Raw genomic sequence first — 20,800 nt, 5'->3', positions numbered from 1 at the left:
GAAGTGTTTGATCCACTTTGCCTGAAGACTTCTACAACTGGAAAACTTGGACTTCAAACAGAATAAAGTTTTTCATGCAAGGTGTCATATCAAAAACAGGCACCCCAAAAGGAATATTTGTTTCCAAAAAGTCTGCGCCATTGAGATGGAAGAAAAAACAAAAACTGAATGATGTAGAAAGAAATGGTAGGAAAATGACAATGGAAGAAAAGTATGCCCTCCTCCACATGTTATATGAAAAAAGTTGATGTGACAGTTTTCAAATGCCAGTGCTGAATACAAATATCTAGCACATTTTCTTTTAACGGAGCTTTTTTCAAATCTGAAAATAAAGCCACTGATTTTTAGGAAGTGCTGCAAAGACAATTACTACTTAAAATACACATGTTAAACTAAAGTTACTATGCAGACATGCTCATGGACTACCACTTTCCCAGCTCGTGTCATTTTGCAAAAAATTAACCATTCAAATTTGTAAAGAGAAAGTAGAGGATTCCTGATGTAAAACATCTCTGAAAGTCTTAATATTTAAGCGGCACGGTCTTCATTTTTATACATCTGCTTAAATGTGCACCCTCCTTCAGTTCAAATTGGCAATTTTCCAAAGTTTTGTTGATAAGCCAGTATCATGCTGTCAGTCATGAATACCTAGACCTACTTTTTCCCATTTTGCAAAAAAAAAATATATATATATATATATATAAAGTATGGAGCAAGTTCTGCAGAGATCCTTACAAACACTTTTAAATAACTGTCTTATTAAAGACGGGAATATTTGTTCTCTCTCAAATGACAGGAGTAGAAATCAGCTTCTGCTGAAGAACAAAGTGGTATGCTCACAACTTACTTCCTGTGAAAATATATGCCATTTTAATTTTTAATCATCAAAAGAATTAGAATGGAGCCATAGGAGACAGTAGATAGTTTCAGAAAAAAAATATTTGATTGTACTTGCATAACAAATGTAACCTACTGTATAAGCGTATTCATCTTGCTCTCTGAATTCACAGTAGAGTAAGTTGTCACTATTTGAAATGCTAAGAAATATACAGGTTATATAATGGTGTTACTAAATAATATCTCTCAGGATTTATAAAGCTGTACAAATACAATTGTCTTCATTTTAGTCTGTCTAGAAGTCCTCTCAGACTCTTAAAAGTGTAGTTAAAACACAGTGCCATGAATCTGATAAACTTGCAGTGGTAAAGAGGGACGAAAACTTGGTCCCATTGAAGTCACCAGAAAAACGAATGACTTCTGTGGGACCAAGGTTTCAATTGGATCAGAGTTGCTCAACCTTTTGGTGCTACAGGTCAGATGAGTGGCATAGGGCAAGTCTATGGGCTGGATTGGACCCTGAATACCAGAATCATTCCTGTGCCACCAGATTGGGACCCATGCCTCTCCCTTGGTCCTGCAACCCAGATAAGGGCCCTGCACCACCACCTTCAGCTCCATGGCACCAGATGGGGGCACCACACTGCTTTGCTTGGCCCCATGCTGCCGGATCCAGGCCCCACCCTGCCTTCACCTGGCCCATGTGCCCGGATTGGGCCCTAGGCCACCGATCTAGTATGCTATGTGGCCCATGGGGCTCCCCATAAGTCCAGAAATTTGGCAGCAGAGGAGCAGCAACTGCAGCCTCTGCTCCCCAACTGTCAAATGTTCAGATCCATGGGGACCCCCTGGGGGCTGGATGCTGTGGCTCCACAGGCTGGATCTGGCCTGTGGGCCAGGGTTTGAGCACCCTCTGAATTGGATGAACAGCCTGAAATTTATATAAACAGGGCTTTGGCCCCAAATGCCTGGACATAATAACCATTCTAATATAAGCATTTCTGGGAGGGGAGGGTTGTGCAGGGTGGTAAATGACTGCTGTTAATGGTGCAGCTCAGGTATATAAGCCAGGCGTATAAGGTAGCACAATGACTTAGCCGGAAGTAAGTTTTAAATTCAGGCTCAAATTCAAATGTCAAACCTGTCTTAAAGACAGACACAAACATTGCCTCAATCTTCATTGTCTTGTCTTTTCTCCAAATCTTCCATTAGAAAATAGAAATGCTTTCAAACTTCCTCTGGGTTTCACACTTTCCAGTAAGCTCTAGAGCAGTGGTTCTTAACCTTTTTGCACTTGAGGCACCCTTCACTGGACTCAAGGCACCACTCCTTAACTTCTAGGAATTAACTGGCACCCAGATTCAAAAACTAATTTCTATGTTACCATGCTTACCTCCTTGTAGAGAGGTTGGGCAATGGAGATGGAGAATCATCCAGTCAGGGGCAAGCCTGAGCCTGTGCTTATTTGCTTAATTTATCTGCTTATCTCCTCATACCTTGTGGCACCCTTCAAAGGATCTGGCAGCACTCTGGCTGAGAATAACTGCTCTAGAGACAGCAAATGAGCAAAACCATCTTACCAACATGAAGCATTTCCAAGTAACCATGCTTGCAGACTAAATTGTCCCTGCAGCAATGAGCTCCATGCAGACAGAGCCCTATACCTGTGTGAAACACGGCTGACTATTAACAGGCTTCATTCTAGGTGAGGACTTCACCTGCCCAGAACTCACTGGTGGAGAAGGTTCAAAGTGTTTTGCTTGGTTACACAAAATCCTCCACTTGCCAGGCTCATATTCATTCAATACAAAGAGAAATGAGCAATAAAAAGAATCAGAAATCACAAAGGGCAGCTACTTCCAATATGCAGTATTAACACATAACAGCATACTTTCCTCACACATAATATTAGTAAGCACATCTCCTGCAGCCAGACAGGCACTTTTTGTGAAGCTATATTAATGATACCAGAAATTAGATGTTTATTCCACATTAACTGAACATTTGCTGAGCTCAATTAATTTTTTTTTTGTCTGTTACATTTCTTTGCATTGACAGATAAATGATAAAACAAAGATGCAATTTATAGATATTGGCAAATTGTTGTAGATTAGATATACAGTGAACTGTAAGAAAGCACCACAGGCACTTTAATGTTGGCTCTGATTTGTCTCTTTCCCAGAGAATTCACAGTAAATGCTCAGAATGAGATTAAAGTCCAAGACACTATATACATCATCAAGAAACTGAGCAAAAGAAGCTCACATGAAAAACTAGAAGTCTTTGAGGGTTACTTTTGTATCTCTGCACAGTTCTATCTATGTCTCTGAACGTATGGGTCTGGAGGAAGGATGTAGATGACTGAAAACTTAAAATATGATCCAAATGTTATCTTAAAGTCACTCACAAAAGGGTCATGTGTTTCTTATAAGTAAAACTAAAAGGGGAAAAAGCTTTCTCAGCCCACATTTAAAGCAATACTCTTTAGTTTCTCTTTAAGCAATTGAACATCTATACCACATTGGTTTAATTATTCTCTGTTTCTCTTTCCAAAGCAAAGAATGAGAGGAAAATAGTTTAGGTTTCAAGGGAGAAAGAAAGGGAAAAATTTACTCACCTATGAGTAAGTATCTTTCCTGAAGGAGGAACCTAGCACTCAGTGAACTGTAATGTAAAGTCCATTACAACTGAATGTTTCACTTCCTAGGCTCTCTCTTTAAAAATCCCTTTCTCTTTAAGGAAATGTCTACACTGCACTCAGGAGATGTGACTGCAGCACACATACAAGTACTCAAGATAGCATTAATCCAATTAGTTCAAGTACTGACAGCAGTGCAGGGCTGTGGTAATGACTTTGTAAGCCTGCCTGGACATTGAGTATGTACTTTGGGGGCAGTTAGCCTGCACTGAAAACAGTGCTGCCTATATTCACTGCGACTTCTACCTTAACCGTGTAGATTAAAGCTGTCTCCAGCAAGCCTGCACATGCTGCAATCACACCTGATTGCAGTATTGATATATCTTATCTTTGCAATGTAGTTCCAGCAGGTGGAGCTAATCACTCACCTCTCTGGCTTCTCAGCCAAGTACCCAAGCTGAAAACAAAACTAGGGGCACACGGTTAAAGACTTTCTTGGCTGATAGCTGATTATTAGCCAGTCATATCAGCCAACACTATTCCGATAACTGATATTTAATAATAAAGCTCGTCAAACAAGCTTTAGTTTAAGCACTCCCACTGCCATTTCTAAGTGTGGGGATACTGATACAGGAGACACAGTGGCACTTTAATTAAAGTGGCTCTCAGAGCCGCACTAATTAAAGCATCCCCCCTTTCAACCCCAGTCTGGGGGCAGCTGCCTGAGCCTGAGGCTGCCCAGGGCTGGGTTGTCTCCAGGTACTTTCATTAGAGCGGCCCTTGGAGCCACTCTAATTAATGTGCCGCTTCCTCACTCTCAGGGGCTCCCTGCTGGGAGAAGGACCCTGCTGCACACAGCAGGGGGGAGCAGCTGCCCCAGCCCCTGCCAGGCTCTGTCCCCAGCCCCTGGGGTACAGACCCTGGGCACTGTGCATTGAGTCATGCTGTGCTGAGCTGGGCTGGGCTGGGCTGGGCCAGGCAGCTCAGTTGTGCCTGCCCCTCCCTGCCCCAGTCATGTTTCCAGCATTTACAGTGCCTGCCCCAGCCCACAGTCCGCACTATGCTACACCACACCAGCACCTGGGACACCATGGCAGCTGCTCCACTCCAGCCCAGCCTGCCAGTGAGGAGCTGGGGGTGTATCCAGGGTCACACCGGCTTGCAGGAGGAAAGCCAGGTGTCCAGGGGCCCCGGCAAAATTAAATTCTTGGAGAATATTATTGGCTACATCGGCCAAAAAAAGCCGATAGTCAATAATGTTAATTTCCCTTTTATCAGTGCCAGTCCAATGCACGACCAATATATCAGTGCACTCTAACACAAACTACAGATTTTGATTAATATTATGAAAGAAAAGGAAAGATACTTTGTTTTTTTCTCTATTTGCTTTTTTGTTATGCAAAAAAAAAAAAGAAAAGAAAGGCTTATGGCAGCGCAACGTTCTGATATGGACGTGGATGTTTTGTCCCTTTTCTTAGCTCACACAGCACGTCCTAAAATTGTCTTCAAGGGTTGGGTTGGCATAAGCAGAATGTGAATGTTCCAAAAGTACCTAATGTATGTGACTAATTCTTCAACCTATCAAAGGCAAATACATAGCTTCTACTGGGAGAAAACGGTCATTCTGGAGGACCAAAATTTTTGGTGCAGGCCTGAAAATGTACCTGCAGTTTTCATCTGCAGAAAACTGCATATATAGATTCCAGATGAATAAGGCCCCAAACTTGTTAATTTACCTGCCAATATAAATACTACAGGAGATGCAGTTAAATAGAAACTACAGAGAAGACTCTTCCATACATTAAACAAAAAGTTTCAGAAACCCCCTAAAGTATCCAATCATTGACTTTATTTTCTGTAAAGTGATAGTTTAAAGCAGTGCTTCTCAAACTTTTTCTCAGCATGACCCCATTTATGACCCCATTTCCACAGCATGACCCTATTTCTTCAACATCACTCCTAACCCACAGCCCCCCACCCCCTGTAACCCCATCTGCTGATGTTATGACCCTATTTGGGGTCGTGACCCACATTTTGGGAACCACTGGTTTAAAGGAACTGCAAAATATAAAGGGTCTGCCAAGAAAAAGTGGAAGAAATAATCTGTAGAACTGAGACTTGGATCCTAAGAAACCTATGACTTGGAACCAATGAAAAGGCCATCTATAAGTAACTTCAAAATACTCAATGTATTCAATATATACCCTGCAAGACAAAATGGGATTCTTGTCCTTTAAAAAGCACTGTGTTCTCAGAATCCCTCGAAATGTCCAGAGCAGCAGACAGTTTGCAGAGTGATCTGGGAATTCATAAGTTCTCTGAATATTTACATTCTACGAGGCAAAATCCCTTGGGTGAAAGGCCAAGTATCTCAGGTGCTTCAGAACTGGGGCTTGAGAGGATTTTGGAATACAAGTTTCTCTTTGACCAAGAGGGTAAGGTCAGGAATGCTGAATTTTCATCTGTTGAAGTTTGAGAGACTGCAGATACATGGGATCACTAGACTTTTGTTAGCTGCTAGAAGACTGAAAGATTTCATTCTTGTCTTCATGTGTCACTATATGTAAAAGCAAGGGCTTCTATACATGTGGGTGTGTTATATCCCTTCCCACGGCCTCTTGTCTTGTCCAGTGGGTTTAGGTTGCAAGGTCTTTGAGGCATTGGGTTTAAGGTTGCAAGGTCTTTGAGGCATTGACAATCTACTAATTTGTATTTGTACAATACCTGGCACAATGTGTCATCATTCTTGAGGCACTTAAGCACTGCCATAAAAGACAATTGATAATAAATATAATTAAACATGACTGATAACAACAACAATAATAGGAAGAAAGGAGATCTGGACATGAGTATGTATTCTTGAAGTCCTCTGTGCAGTAATGCTGTATGAGCTTTAAAGTCATGCTGAAGTGGTTTACAGCTGTATAATAAAATGGTGCGCATGCCTCTTTTAAGGCTAACATTTTACTGTAAGATCACAACCATGTGGATTGCCCTGTGGAGCTGGCAGGCTGATGGTGTGAGCAGAGAGACACCCTTAGCATTGTCAGTTGGATGAAAATTGCTGTCACACTCAATAAAATGTCAAATTGGGCTGATCTGGACAAAAAGAGAAACAAAGGGGAACAACTTAATTGTGCATCTACCTGTAGATTCCAGTTATTTCTGTGGTGTGTTAGCTGTATAAGATAGCACGCTCCACCCCATTAATAAGAAAAGCAATCAGCAGGAGTAGTAAAGGCAGGCTTTCAGTGAGTAGTAAAGGCTCACTGAACCAACAGAGACCAAGCAGAAAAAAGGTCCACCCCATCTGTTCTACATAGTTTCTTATACCATCCTTGGCACTGTGGTAACCGAGTGACTTCCAGTTGCACATTAAGCCACATGACCAATAAACCAATAACTGCCATGTGTTATATATTCTTTTCTCCCCTCTCCAGGGAGATATAAGTACATGCAAAAGAGCGTTCTGTTTTGGAGGGAGGGCGGTTGGCAGTGATGGACTCGCACAATGAGCTAGACCACCTTGCTCCATCTTGTAAAAGAAAAGAGGAGAGAAAAATTGGAACCCATACACACAGCCCCAATCCGGTCCATGCTGCACCTGTTCCAGACTCGCCTACCCAGGCTCAGCAGCAGCAGTGGCCAGGCAGAAACTTGCTCGGCATGGGGAAAAAGCGGCCCCTCCCCCTCGCTGCCAGGCCCTTCTTGCTGCAGCTGCCCAGAGCCTGTGCTGTGCCAGCACGGGCTCCAGGAAGCTGCAGCAGGAGGGGCCCGGGTCACGGCTGTGCGTGCATGTCCCCACCAGTACCACATAGCTGGGGCCAGCGGTGATGGCATCTGGAAGTAGCCACCGCTGCCTGGGCTGCCTAGACAGGCAGTCCAGCCTCAGAGCTGCCCCAGGCCCACTGCGTGCCCAGTAGGCAGTAGGTCATGCCACAGGCAGCTCCTGTGGAGCAGGCATGGGGCGGGCTGGAGTTGCTGCTGTGTGTGCAGGTTCTGGCTGGTCTACTCTGGCCAGGATGAATCCAGGGTGGGCATGGGGCGGGCCAGGGGCTGTGCACTGTTGGCAGTAGCAGGGAGGCACCACAGAGCACATGGGCTTTGGGCTGCTGCAGGGTAGGGGCAGGTGCTAACCAGCTCAGGGGGGCACAGGTGGGGGGCTTCTATGCACACCCCACCATACCCAGAAACCCTCCCCTGCAAACCTCACAATGCACCCTCCCCCACACACAATCACACACCCCAGAAACACCATTTCATGTTGAAGTATTATGCAAACACCTCTATATATAACACAAAAACACACACAAATCAGGGCATAAATATATTTTTTTTAAATAAAATTAAAATATGTTATTGTCAATGTTTGATTTTTTTTTTCCAGGAGGACAACCCCCTTCCCAAAAGGAGTACTACCAGGGGCAAGGGAAGGACTTCCAATGGCAAAGGTCAGGGGTTAGGGGAAGGAACTTCCAGTCCCAAAATCGCAACCAGGGGGTGGGGCACCTGTCAAGGGGCAGGGCTACCCTTGTGGCTCTTGATAGCTCATTAAAACTCATTATGTGGCTCACCAGATAAAATAAGTGCCTGCCCCTGGTCTAACCTAACAGTAGTAGCTGCCTCGCTCGGGCTGGGACCAGCTCTATGCACCCAGCCTTGCTGAGTCTGCAGATGTGCAGGCTTCACAGGGGCTGCCTTCTAAATCAGTGCCCAGGACTGGTGCCCTGCTGCCCTTCCCTCTCCCTCCAGGTACGCTACTACTAAAGAGAGATTTTTAGATTTTTAAGAAAGAGCCTGGATGAGGAAGAGCTGTAGAAGAATAACAGCTAGGGCTGTGCAAAGCTTCGGTCGCCGATTCAATTCAGAGGAGATTCGGCACAATTCAGCAGCCGAATAGAGGTGTGTGAAGTGGGCCCTATTCAGTTTGGATTCAGATTCCGCCCAAATCAGGGACAGTGATTCAATTCATTCATTTGGATCACTATCCCTGATTCAATTAGGTCGAATCCAAATGTGAAGATTCAATGCTGATTCAGAGAATCAGTGATTTGGACATAGACACAGCTTTATAAATGTTTTTTCTACATACCTCGTAGAAAAAAACACGGCTTGTGAATGCTGCGATGCTGGGGTGCATGGAGTGTCCCAAAGGGGGGGGGCTCCACATGCTCAGCGGCAAACCTGGAAGTGGACTTCCGGGTCTGCTGGGGAGCGAGCTGGGGGGTGCCCCCCCATGCCCCCCAGCTCAGCAATCGGCAGCAGAAGGACCCCAGGTGCCCCCCCCCAGACCCAGGAGGCACCAATCGCCAAGCCAGGGGGCACTGGGGGGGGAGGGCGGGCAGCACGCTCCCCAGTGGTGGACTGGAAGTGCTTCTGCTCCACTTCCAGGTCTGCCACCAAGCACACGGGGGGCCCCCCATGCTCCTGTGGGATGCTCCATCCGCCCCACCATCTCAGTGTTCATAAGCCACGCCTGGAACTTCAAGGTACGTAGAAAAAACATATAAAGCTGTGTCTATGGCCAGGTCACCGATTCTCTGAATCAGAATTGAATCTTCACATTCAGATTCGACTGAATGAAATTGGGACAGTGATCCAAATCAGCAAATTGAATCACTGTCCCCTGAATCAGGCCAAATCCGAATCCGAATCAAATACTGTCTGCTTCACACACCCCTTATAGCAGCTATAATGGTTCAGATGTCCAAGACGAATAAAGAAATGTTATTCACAAAAGTAAATGTGTTTTTTTTGAGAATGCTGCCTCTGCATATACACATATGTGCTATGTAGCCCTCAGCAACTGATGGTTTCAGGAACCTTCCAGAAACGTAAAGCCTACTTGGCCTATACAAGTATCCCCAAACTTACAGAGTCAAACATTTGAACACAAATTATAAGGGCCTGTGGGATTTTCACGCATACCCAGTTCTTTTGGTGACTGTTCAGGGGCAACATGCTCAAAGAGCCAATGGCATCTACCTTTGTCACAGTAGCCTATGAATATTTCCATTTGTGAGACATCAGCTAGGAGTTCAAGAGTAAGCTGAGAAGTTCTAAGCCAAACATCCCACCCAGTAAGACATGAACAGAGAGCTGAGGCTCCTGACAGACATGGAAAATAGAACCCCAGCACTATACTGGAAGAAGCAGCACATTAGTCTGTCCAGGCTCCCCAGCATCTGTGTAGATCGCGTACTTCAGCAGGGCTTTTTGATGCTTTTATCTAATAGCTGATTCAAACAATAAAGGCATCAAAAAGCCCTGCTGAAGCATGTGATCTATATAGATGGTGGGCAAGTGGGGTCAAACTAACATGATGTCTCTTCTGGGCATGTACTGTGCTTGTTTCAGGGGCACACCAAGCTTAAAGTGAGTTTGGGGGGGGGGGGGTGGTCACATCTGTAAGTAGCCTATGATACTACCTATCTTGTGTTTTCCAACCTCCCCTGCTATAGTCCAGGCAGCACTATGGAAGAAACTTTCTGACTTGACTAAGGAATGGATAAAAGCCTGAACTGATAGAGAGAAGAGAAAGAAGCGGTTTGGACAAGGGCTCTGGGGGATAGACTGTGGCTAGAACTAGTGAAACAGACAGTGAGGATGTGAAACTGAAACCTGAGCTGAGATTAGCAGGAACCTGAGACAAAAACGTGGAGGGGGAGGAGATGTACAAGGAACACAGAAATCAGATGAAGTGACTGTGCTGATTTCCCAAAGATTTTCTCCCTGTTAGGTGTGCATGTATCATATGATCTCATATGGTGGAATTTGCATTTGCAGTTTTTTAGCAACTCCCTACTTAAATTACACATAATGCCTCGCTTCCCCAACATGCCGTAAGAGCACAAACTGTTTAGCTGAGCACTTAAAAGTTAGGAAATATTGTCTAGGCGACCTTACTTATGACTAGTTGGTGAAGAGGTAGGCTTTAGAAAAGCATAAGTGCTGAAGTACTTGTGATCAGGCTACAAATACAAGGATTTGCTTCCCCATGCAGTATGGCAAATTCCTGTAGTAATGAAGGCAAGAAAACCCTACCATTCCCCTTTTCTTCTGTACTCTTTGATATAGTTTCATTCACATTTTTGCCAATGGTCCCATTAGCTGATTCACTTCCAAAGACCTATCCCTTCCATTTTCCTCAAAAATGTATTGAGGAATCTGTCAAAGATGACAGAAGACAGGGGCAGTAGGACTCAGGGGGATGCTGCTGGCAGGAGCCAGTGGCAGCAGTAGCAAGGCCCACCAGCCCCACTCCTCCCCACCCTCCCACCCCCGCAGCCGGAAGCTGCCTTAGCAGAAGCATCTAGCCTAGGACCCTGGGCCTGTTCCTCGCCTCCCTCTGCCAGAGAGAGAAATTCAGGTAAGAATGGGTGGAGGGAGGGGAGGATCACTGGTCCCGCAAGAGCCAACCAGCACCATGAGGTTCCCAGCTGGCTGCCGTGTGGTGCTCCTGCTGTGTCCTATGGTCCCAGCCCTACAGCCGGAACTGCATGGTGCTACAGGTGCAGGTGGGGAGCAGCAGACGTAGGGGCATGGCAGCGAGGGTCAGTGCAGGAGAAGGGAGTGGCAGCGGGGTCAGCACAGGGGCAAAAGTGGAAGTGGGGGGTAGCACAGGGCGAAAGTCACAGCAGGGGCCGGCACGGAGGGGTGGGGGGGGGAGTGGCAGCAGGGAACGGCACAGGGGCGAGTGGCAGCAGGGGCCAGTGCAGGGGTGGGTGGCAAAAGGGGCCAGTGCGGGGGGGAGAAGTGGCAGCAGGGGCCGGTGCAGAGGAGGAAAGTGTCAGCACGGGCTAGCACAGGGCCCCAGGGGTCAGGGCCAGTGGCAAGGCAGGAGCAAGCTGAGACCCATGGGGCCAGGCTGGCTCCTGCTGCATTCTGTGATCCCAGCATTGCAGGCAGGAACAGCGCTCTGCTGGGACATGCCTGGCCATGTGGTGCCATGCCGCTTGGTTCCTGGCTGCAACACTGGAATCACAGAACACAGCAGGAGCCAACTCAGCCCCGTGGCTCCCAGCTTGTTCCTGTTGCCACCTCTACTGCAGCATGCCTGCAACTCCTGGATTTGCATCAGGGAAAGCACCGTGGTGAAGCCCACTGCCTTCCCCGCTCCATGCTGTGCAGGTCCCTCGACTCCACCCGGAGTGGAGAGAGCCCTGTCTACTGCATCCCTTCGGAGTCCAACAGGGCCTCCCCTATGATAGAGGAGGCCAGGCAAGCTCTGTTCCTCACACCCGCGCAGCACTGCCCAGAGCCACACCCCACTGGATACCAGTGCTTGTGCCAAGTACATGCTCCCTAAGCCCCCCCCACCTGCTGCTACTGCTGGCAGCAGGGGCTGTATGCCATATGGAAGAGTGTGGGGGGGCCCCCCGCACCCCATAAACCTCACATACACACACCCTGCCCCCACAGCCCCCCATATATACACCCCAACATACCCTATGCCCCCCCACACCCCACCATACACACATCCCACAGTCCCCAACACGAGCGAGACTATTTTTTAGTTATTATGCAATCCCTTCTATTTACAGTACACAAACACAAATCATGACAATTGTTTTTGTAATCAAATTAAAATATGTTATAGTAGCTGTTTGACTTCTAGTGTATGATTTGTTTTCTTCTGGTTCTAAGATGGTAACCGCCCTCTGAAAAAGAGTATTTCTGGGGGGCAAGGAAAGGTGGCAAAGGTCAGGTGTTAGGGGGTTGGACTTCCAGTTCTAATATGGTGACAAGGGGGCGGGGCAGCTGTCAAGGGACGGGGCTACCTATGCGGCCCCCAACAGCTCGCCCAAACTTGTTAAGTAACCCCCTGCCCACAATAATTGCCTGCCCCTGGGCCAGAGGCTGGAGCTCCCCCCAGTGGCCACACGGGCACATGGCAGGCTGCTCTGACCTGGGACTACGTTTTGCCTCAGGCTGTCTGCACTTGTAGATGCCGGCCTATTCCCACTTACTATGCAGTAACTTTCTACACAATAAATTTAAGCTGGTGTAAATGCATGTGTAGAGACACCCTATGAAAATGCAAAAACAGTTCAAAACCTGACGAAGAGGGAACACTTTATTCAGCAAAAATGAATAGAACTTTTACTAAAGGAATGATTAAAAAGTTCAATTGCCTTATGAAGAGTTGAGTTTAATCATTTAGCTTTATCTTCTGTAAAAAATCTCAAAACAGCCTCAGCTAAAGAGGCCTCAGCAAGGCCTCCATAATATCAGTTTCTTCATTCATGATTATCTGGCTACCCTGGTTTCACATCTGCTGTTCATTTCCCCTCACTGCTGAGAAGCTGTAGGCATGAATTTGGGGTGGGTTTTGATAGAAACCATGTAGAGTTTATCTATTGAGTTAACACCCAAGATTGTCATTTTCCTGTATAACTAAATGTCAGTGAGGAATAGAATCTAAAATTGGTTTGTAACTATGGCAACTAATGAGCCAATCTAACTTGGAGTCCCCAAATCAATCATGTGACTTAGCCAGGGATTCATTCCAATTTTCAAATGCTGATTTTCAGAGGAAAAAATATGCTGTTCTTTTTCCTAACATGCATATTAGAGGTGTCAAGCTACAATCATGCTAGATAGCTGGAGCAGTTTCAGACAAACAGCTAAAAGAAAAATAGCCTCTTTGTTAAATTGGAAGGACAAATGGTAACACATTCTAGCTATGCTAATTACCCTGGATAAAGATAAAGCCCCGCAATAGAAACTACTCCAGATGACAGCAGTATCTGAAATCACAGAATTGGGAATTAGGATATAAACCTTACCCAAGGAATTCAATGATTAATTGATTTTTTAATGGCAATGATAAAACACATTTAGCATAATATAACCAAAACATTTTTGGGTAGGACCCCTCCCTCTCAGGAGGCTAAGTGGGAAGAAATTTTAGTAAGATACTCTACACAGACATTTCAGTAAGGGATAGGCCCAGTATCTCCATGTCGGATCTGTGACTCCCCATTAGCTAAGCATTTTACTTATGCAAACCCTGCCCTCTCTCTCTTGCTACAGACACCCTAAGCTAAGAAACACAATGGAAGTAGTTTGACACCAGAACATGATAGGACAGAATTTCAGAAACCCATCTGAGATGGGAGAAAGGGCTGAATACCATGGGCTTTCCCTTTGCCAAGAGAGTTGTCAGGGCAGCTACAGGGCAACAGATCTACTGTTGCCAACAGCCTCCTAATGGTGGAATAGGGATGAGCAAACAAGGATAGCTACAGCAATCTCTCTCTAGCTGTACAATGTAGTGCACAATGCAGCAGCAAAGGTGCTCATTTGTGCCCACTATTACAGTGAGCACAAATTAGCACCTTTGCTGCTTTACACATTAATGGGGAGGTTTCCTTTCCTTTGGCTCTGTTCAAATTCCCCTAACATCAATATAACATCTTGGTCTTTCTGCAGAGGACAGGAAAAGAGAGGATGTCAAATACACAAGAGAATACTGCAGCTATTAGTTTCCCAGCATAGTTAGGGAAGCATACAGTCACTGCTTGCAAATAAGGATGAAGCTAAAATTACACTAAAAGGGAGGTTTTAAATAAAAGGCCAATAAACAGCCACTACGCATGTGCTGGAGATATAGGAAAGCTCTGATCAGAAGAAATCACATTAAGGGTTAGTTAAATGTTTATCAAAGGAACCAAAAGTTCTTACCAATATTCTTTGAGGATTTAAAACCTATAAGTTAAAGAAAAAGAAACAAAAACAAAGTGATAATAACACCCTCACTAAAACATTTTGACTAGGTAAATTAAATTAACATTAAATGAAACTGTATTAGCTGGCTTAATGTTTTCTGAGAAGAAGAAATAATCACACTCTGAAAGTACAGTATTGAACTCTCAAAATCCCAAATGTTTTTGTCTTATAAAGCAAGCAATATTTGAACGAGTATAAACATAGCAATAACCTTAAAAACAGGCTGTTATGTGTAATTAGCATAACTTGCTTAATGTGACCTGTGAAAATTTAGGCCTTGATCCTAAAAGCTAAGGTCCTTATTGGTTTTAGTGGAGCAACCTATAGCCACAGCAGTGCAGCAGAATGGCTGTCATTGCAGGACTGGGTCTCTTTCTAGTAAGAAATCATATTTTTTCAATAGACAAATACAAACAACACAAATGCAACACATAGAAAAGAAGGTGTTCTTGCCATAAATGTATAATACACAGAAAAACCATTTTAAAAGAGAACAACTCAATTATATCAATCCCATATTTCCCACAGAATGCATGAGCGGGTAGTAAATGCAGGGGAACTGCAGACAAAATTTAAAAATATAATGTAATTTTTGCTGTACAGGATAATGTTGCCTATTCTACTATGCATTTGGGTCTATTTATTATATTATGTTCTTGCTAAAACACATGAGCTTTGTAAGCCACATCATAATACTTTATCAGATTATGATGATCACCATGATGATCACCATGGGAATTGCCATATGGACAGTCAGAAAGTTCCACAGAGGCTGCAGAGGTGATGTACTGAAGTAGGGATGGAAATAGTCTTGTACTGAGATTTTCTGTGTCCCTCAACCTCCCTTTCCAATCCTGCAATGTCTTATTAAAGAAAGATTTATATTTGTGTGCTGCCGACAAAATCCGAAGAGGTCATGTTACGTCTCATTTAGAGTCTGGCTTCACATGAATTATGTCCACAAAACAAGGGCTAAACCTCAAGAGAAATTAGCAAAGTAACAAGCAAAGAAAAACAAGAAGAGATGCACCTTGTACATCTTAAATCCTAAGGCTGATATCATCGACAAAGGATTTGGAAACAAAGTTGAGTGCAGCATCACACCCCTTAGTACAACAGCAAGAGCTGTCATTAAGGGCATTAGCAAAGAGAAGACAAAAGGGTGGAGGGTAATAGAGATCTGAAGCATTGCCACCCTCACATCTTTTCAACACAGTTTTTACCTGGTAAATCCATCTCATCAGATCTAGGCCAGATGAGAGGCACCAGCAATGAAAACATATGTCCTAGGGTCCTATACAGGAAAACTGCATGCCTAGTTTCACCTGTTAAGAAGCCATGTGTCTCATGGCATTATGTGGCTGCTAAAAACTGTGAACAGTTGCAAAGGCTTATAACATGGAGTAAATAGCATACTCTTCCATGCGGAGTTTCATGACAGTACAGCTTATTATAGCACCGAAGGCAGAAAAGGGGGGAAAAGAAGAAGCACTGAAGAATAAATGCATAAAAGATTAGTAAATATAGGACATAAAGGAGGAGGAGGGTTTCAACATGGGTATCTCTGTGGGAGTAGCTGCAGGCATACAGTAGACCTTTCATTAGGAAACACTTCTCACCATTTCTTTTTCTTCCCTCATCTTTTGTCACTTTCTGCTGTGCCATTACTTTCTGTGGAGAGCTTCTGCCTGAGCTGGGCTTTCCTGATTCGTTGGTGATGACAGAACCGTTCTGACTAGGCGACCTGCTGTAAGTAACCATAGCAACAAGGAAGACTGTAAGTTTCTTCTGTATAAACCTCATTTCAAGGTTATTTCATCTGCACAGTTTGCATCACTGGCTTTTCAAGTCGGATTTTGTACAGAAAGGAGACAGAAAATAAGCTGCACAACAGCAACACAATGAAAGCAGGGATGCAACTACAATATTTAATTTTTCTTTTTCTTTTTTTTTTATGTAGGCTCAGCCTTGAAGAGGATTTCAGTGAAACCAGGACTGATTATTTCTCTCGCACGAACCCACAGTGACAAAAGGAAAATGCTGCAAAGGGCAAAAAAACACTATTATTAATTTAACATCTGTTAAGCAGGTCAAATAAAAGATGACCTTTGTTTTTATGCCAGCTTTTCAAGTATATAGCTAAGCAAATTCACTCCGAGCCTTTCCCCACTATTTAGTCTGTATCTGCTTTTGATTAGTTTGTCAGCCAGAACTTACACTCACCCGCTCATGTCTACCTGCATCAGTTCTGACAAGTAACTCTCTTTTCTCCCTCTACACACTATAATGTTTAGCCAGTGCCAGTTTTTGCTGAGACTCCCTTGCTCTGAATGGTCATCCTCCTTGTCATTGTATGATTTGCTCAGTGTCCTCTAACTACTATGGCCACAAGTATGGAAGTGGGATGGTGGTCAGATATGTTGAGAAAGGGACAGTCTTCTTACAGAGAGCATGAGTAGGAACTCTGTGTTCCTCTGGGCAAAAATATTCAGGACAGATTCCTATTTGTTTTTGGGTAGGCTAGGTACCATGCATCACTAGCTCAATTTAACAGCTAGTGAATAGGCCACAGTAAAAAAAAATGTTTAACTAAATGTTAACACAGTAAGGGGGAGTTACCACAGTGTAGCCAGTTTCACAGTTGGAAACAAGAGGAATGAAATAAGCCTATTGTACCACCAGTGTAACCCATACGGCAGTCTACTATTAGCCAGACTGTTGCAGCACTGGTCATTGAAAGGAAACTCAAAAGGTAGAATCACAGAAAAATAGGACTGGCAGGGACCTCGGGAGGTCATCCAGTCCAACCCCCTGCTCAAGGCAGGGTCATCCCTGCTTCAATCATTCCAGTCAAATATTTGTCTGACCTGCTGTTTGGCTAAAACATATCTGACAAGATTTTATTGGCAAATACTTTCCAAAGTATGGCTGCACAGTGAGAAATTAAATTAAATTCTATTGCTGTCACAAAACGTGGCTTTAAATCCACAGGCAGCATTGAGACAGACATGTCCTGAGGCACAGGGCAACCTTCTAGTCTCATTGTCTATGTATAACGTGCCTTGGGGGGGTCAGACTGCCCCAACTGAGGCAGGAGAAGAGGACACTTAATGTTACCAAAATGAAGAAAGTATCAGGTGTAGGGCAAACAGTGCTACCTCAGTGCCTTATTGCTTTTGGAGTTCAACAGAAGCCCTTTTATAGTTAATTCACACAAAAGCTCCGTCATAATGTTTTAGAAGCAGAGCTATCTGGGAAGAAAAAAATGAAGCAGGTGACCAGCCCCTGCTCAACTTACCCAGTGGCTTTCCTTGTGGAAATTGCATTGTGAATTAATGCTGCTGGATGCAATATTGACCCCTATAGAATCCTTGCCATAATGGCTAGTGAATCATTTCACACTTGGCTAATGACTGCTTGGCTCCTGACAGGGACAGCCTCCAGTGGAACGAACAGCAGCTGTATCCCTATAAAATGGCTGTTGCTACCACAGAGCTTCTAAGTGCTCCTCTTTTAAAAGCATCATGCTTACTATTTATTATGGATTTTAAAAATTATAAACAAAGTATATAATATGAATCACTTCATGAAAAGTCTGTTGCAAACCTTCTCCCATCACCTATTAGATAATATTGCAAAGAACCTAATCCCACTCACTTTACTAATACAAGTAATCCTGATGTTAGTGAGACTACCTGTAGCAGGGAAGATGCAATTCTCATTGAGTACTGCAATATATTTGCTATATTCAGTCTACATAGAAACTGCTTTCCAGTGATTCCCTGAATGGGTATCTAGTCTTCCAATCAATATTTATCTAGGAATGCAAGGATTAATTACAAGATTTTGCACATCCAAAATGTTGAAGTGTTTGGGTCACTTTTTGTAGTCAATGGAGAGAATTATATTCTGTCTGTGAATCTGTCTGACATGAGTCAGTAATCAAAGAGTCTTGAAAAATTCTTTAAAGAATAGTTCCTGGAAAGGCTTATCGTCCAGGAGGGCAAGCACCTTCAGCTGTTACAATGATAATCTCCCATTTGGCACTTTATCGTGCAACAGAAGACATTGAAAAGGGCAAGTATTATTCAGTTCATATGAACTAGATAATCTGATTCTTATGCTCTGCAATACATTGATTCATAGCATACAGCACATGTGACTCGCACTAAAAGCTGGGAGCAAGATTTTAGAGAAACAAACTGATCTTAGGAACTAAGACAGGATTTCTTAACTAGTTTCTTCTGTTTACCAATTTATACCATCTCCCAATAGCCTCTTATATAATGGATTATCTGACATACCTAACACACAGAATTACCACAATCAACATGTTTCTCTCAGTAAACACTCAGAAAATTCAGTTTAATAATGAAGTTTTCTAGAATTTCCATTCCTCTGAAGAGTGGTGTGCACTGGTAAGTGTATAAGATGAATTAACTCAAAAGATTTCGTTTCCTAGAAAATTTCCCTGCCCAAACCAAATAACCTTTCTTTAGTTAATCAAATTCCCAAAGATATGGCTATTATAACTACAGTGAAACTGACATTAACTTTATTCTCATTGTTAAAATACCAAATTTATTTTTGCTTTATTTCCTTTATTATCAAACTTTTAAGAACAAGAAAAAAGGCTTACATTTCTCAACTATAAAATGGATTCAAATAATCCTGTTCCATTACAGTGAATAATTTTAGAAACAACTAATTCTTACTATAGGCACTTGGGCACTTCTGAGTGCTTCTTCTACATGTTCATAGCACTGTTGTTATATGTACTCTGGATACTGAGACATGCTATCAACAACATAATTTAGGGAGAGCTTTAGTTTTGGTCCTTTATTCAGTCCTTAATAAGGCTATAAGAGGTAGATCCTCAGCTGGTAGTCACAATCAACGGGTCACAATCAATGAAGTTATGACAATTCACACCCACCGAGGATCTTCCCACAGTTCATTTGTAAACTTCAGATATAAGCCAAAATTTTGAACCCCATTAAAGTTCAGGTCTGTAGCACAGCGCTAGCACTCATGTTGGCAGCTTCCCATTCATCTCTTCTGAGCTATAAAGTCTGCTAAATCTCCAGTTATTATCCTACTCTCTTTAGCAATCCTACATGCTGAATAACATTACTAAAGGCCAAGCACTTTTGTAAAGGAACAAAATGCTATAGGCATTGCATGGGTGCCAAACTCATTGTGGTTTTATTTGCTGCCAGCAGCATCCAGCCCACTCCATCCCTCAGCTGAAATTGGCCACTGCGTACCTTTTCCTTGTTTCATTGGACTTGGCAGTTTTAATGGTGCTTCCATCTTGAGCAATTTCTCTTTCCTGAGAGGCAGATGCATCTCTAACTGGAAGTGGTAGCACTACAGTCTCCTGAGTTACAGGCAAAACCTCATCTTCAGCTCCCTGCTGACCTAAATGTTGCTTGGCATAGTCAAAGCCTTGCACCGGCTGCAGAGAAGAAGAAAAATGGTATTCCAATAAGCATCATATATTAGTATAAGATCTTTTGTTATTACCTATTAACTTCTCTAATTATGTGCATCATGGTCAAAAGTTGTAGCCATAATTGTAATACAGTTAGCTGGCAGTGATACAGTATGGTCATCAAGCTTTTGTTCAACATGTTGCTAAACATTGATTAATGGATACAAAATTGTCCATGTTTTTAGTTAAAAAAACCCATGAGAACTCAGATTTGCACAGGAAAAGGAAAAAGAAAGAAGAAGAGAAGGGTGGAAATTCAGAGGGTGGGGAGAAAGGAGAGGAGAGGAGAGGGAGGGACGCTGGCCAGAAAATGAAAATCCCTCCCACAAAAGGAAAATAGAAGTCCATTTCATCTTCCCATCCTTCTCCACTGCCCAGCTTCAGCCCCCGGTTGCATCCCTGGAACCCATTCTGTAGAGAGAAAGTGAAAATGACAAATTCCATTTAGGAAGGCAGCTGTCATTTCAATTTTCTTGATTGATGGCTAATTTTTTGGCAAAATCAAAATTTTAATCTGGAAAATTTTAATTTTGGGGGAAAACGGCATTTGCTATTGGTAAATCACAAAAATCCTAGCTGGTTCTATGAAAAAAGTGTCTTTCATATATAACAATAATGAGATTCTGCTGTGGCTATTGACAAAATGCTATAAAGTAAAATGCTGGTGTTTTTCACTTTTCCAACACATGCCATATAACATTCCAGTAAGTAACATATCAAAAATATAAAAATAGCACTTGAAAAAGGTTCCTCCAGGCTCTTACGATGTTAACAAATATTTTAGGTGTGCTGGAAAAAATTCGCCCACTTTTAAACTTCACAGATGGGTCAAAACAGCGAGATATTCACAGTACCTTCTGTTTTTTACACACATTTGCTCCATTTCTGTCCCTCGTGGCTATAAAACAGATTCAAGAGTGGCTGATAGCTTTATAGGTATCTCAGTCTGAAAAATTATGTAATGTCCTTAAAAATCCCTATTTCTGCATAAGGGGACTTGCCTCACATTTTAAGTCTCCGACTTAACACTACTCTGAAATTTCCTTTAACCTGACAAAGAAAGTTGGCATCCATTTGAGAAGCAACTTCAGTGGAAATAT

General features: G+C 43.3%; 1 protein-coding gene across 1 annotated transcript in view; it reads right to left on the bottom strand.

Moving 5' to 3' along the window:
- KIAA1549L (KIAA1549 like) overlaps positions 1-20,800 on the bottom strand; it is a 250,006-nt gene that overhangs the window by 68,410 nt on the left and 160,796 nt on the right. The window contains exons 12-14 of the mRNA XM_025215928.1: positions 19,474-19,664; positions 15,826-15,953; positions 14,162-14,185 (exon numbers count right to left, since the gene is read on the bottom strand). Of these exons, the coding sequence (XP_025071713.1) occupies positions 14,162-14,185; positions 15,826-15,953; positions 19,474-19,664 (343 nt within the window). The remainder of the gene's footprint in view (positions 1-14,161; positions 14,186-15,825; positions 15,954-19,473; positions 19,665-20,800) is intronic.

The sequence above is a fragment of the Alligator sinensis genome, unplaced genomic scaffold, assembly GCF_000455745.1.
Source record: "Alligator sinensis unplaced genomic scaffold, ASM45574v1 scaffold57_1, whole genome shotgun sequence".
In the NCBI taxonomy this organism is placed as follows: Eukaryota; Metazoa; Chordata; order Crocodylia; family Alligatoridae; genus Alligator; species Alligator sinensis.
Note: the sequence above shows the minus strand (reverse complement) of the source record. Positions and strands in the feature narration are given on the sequence as shown.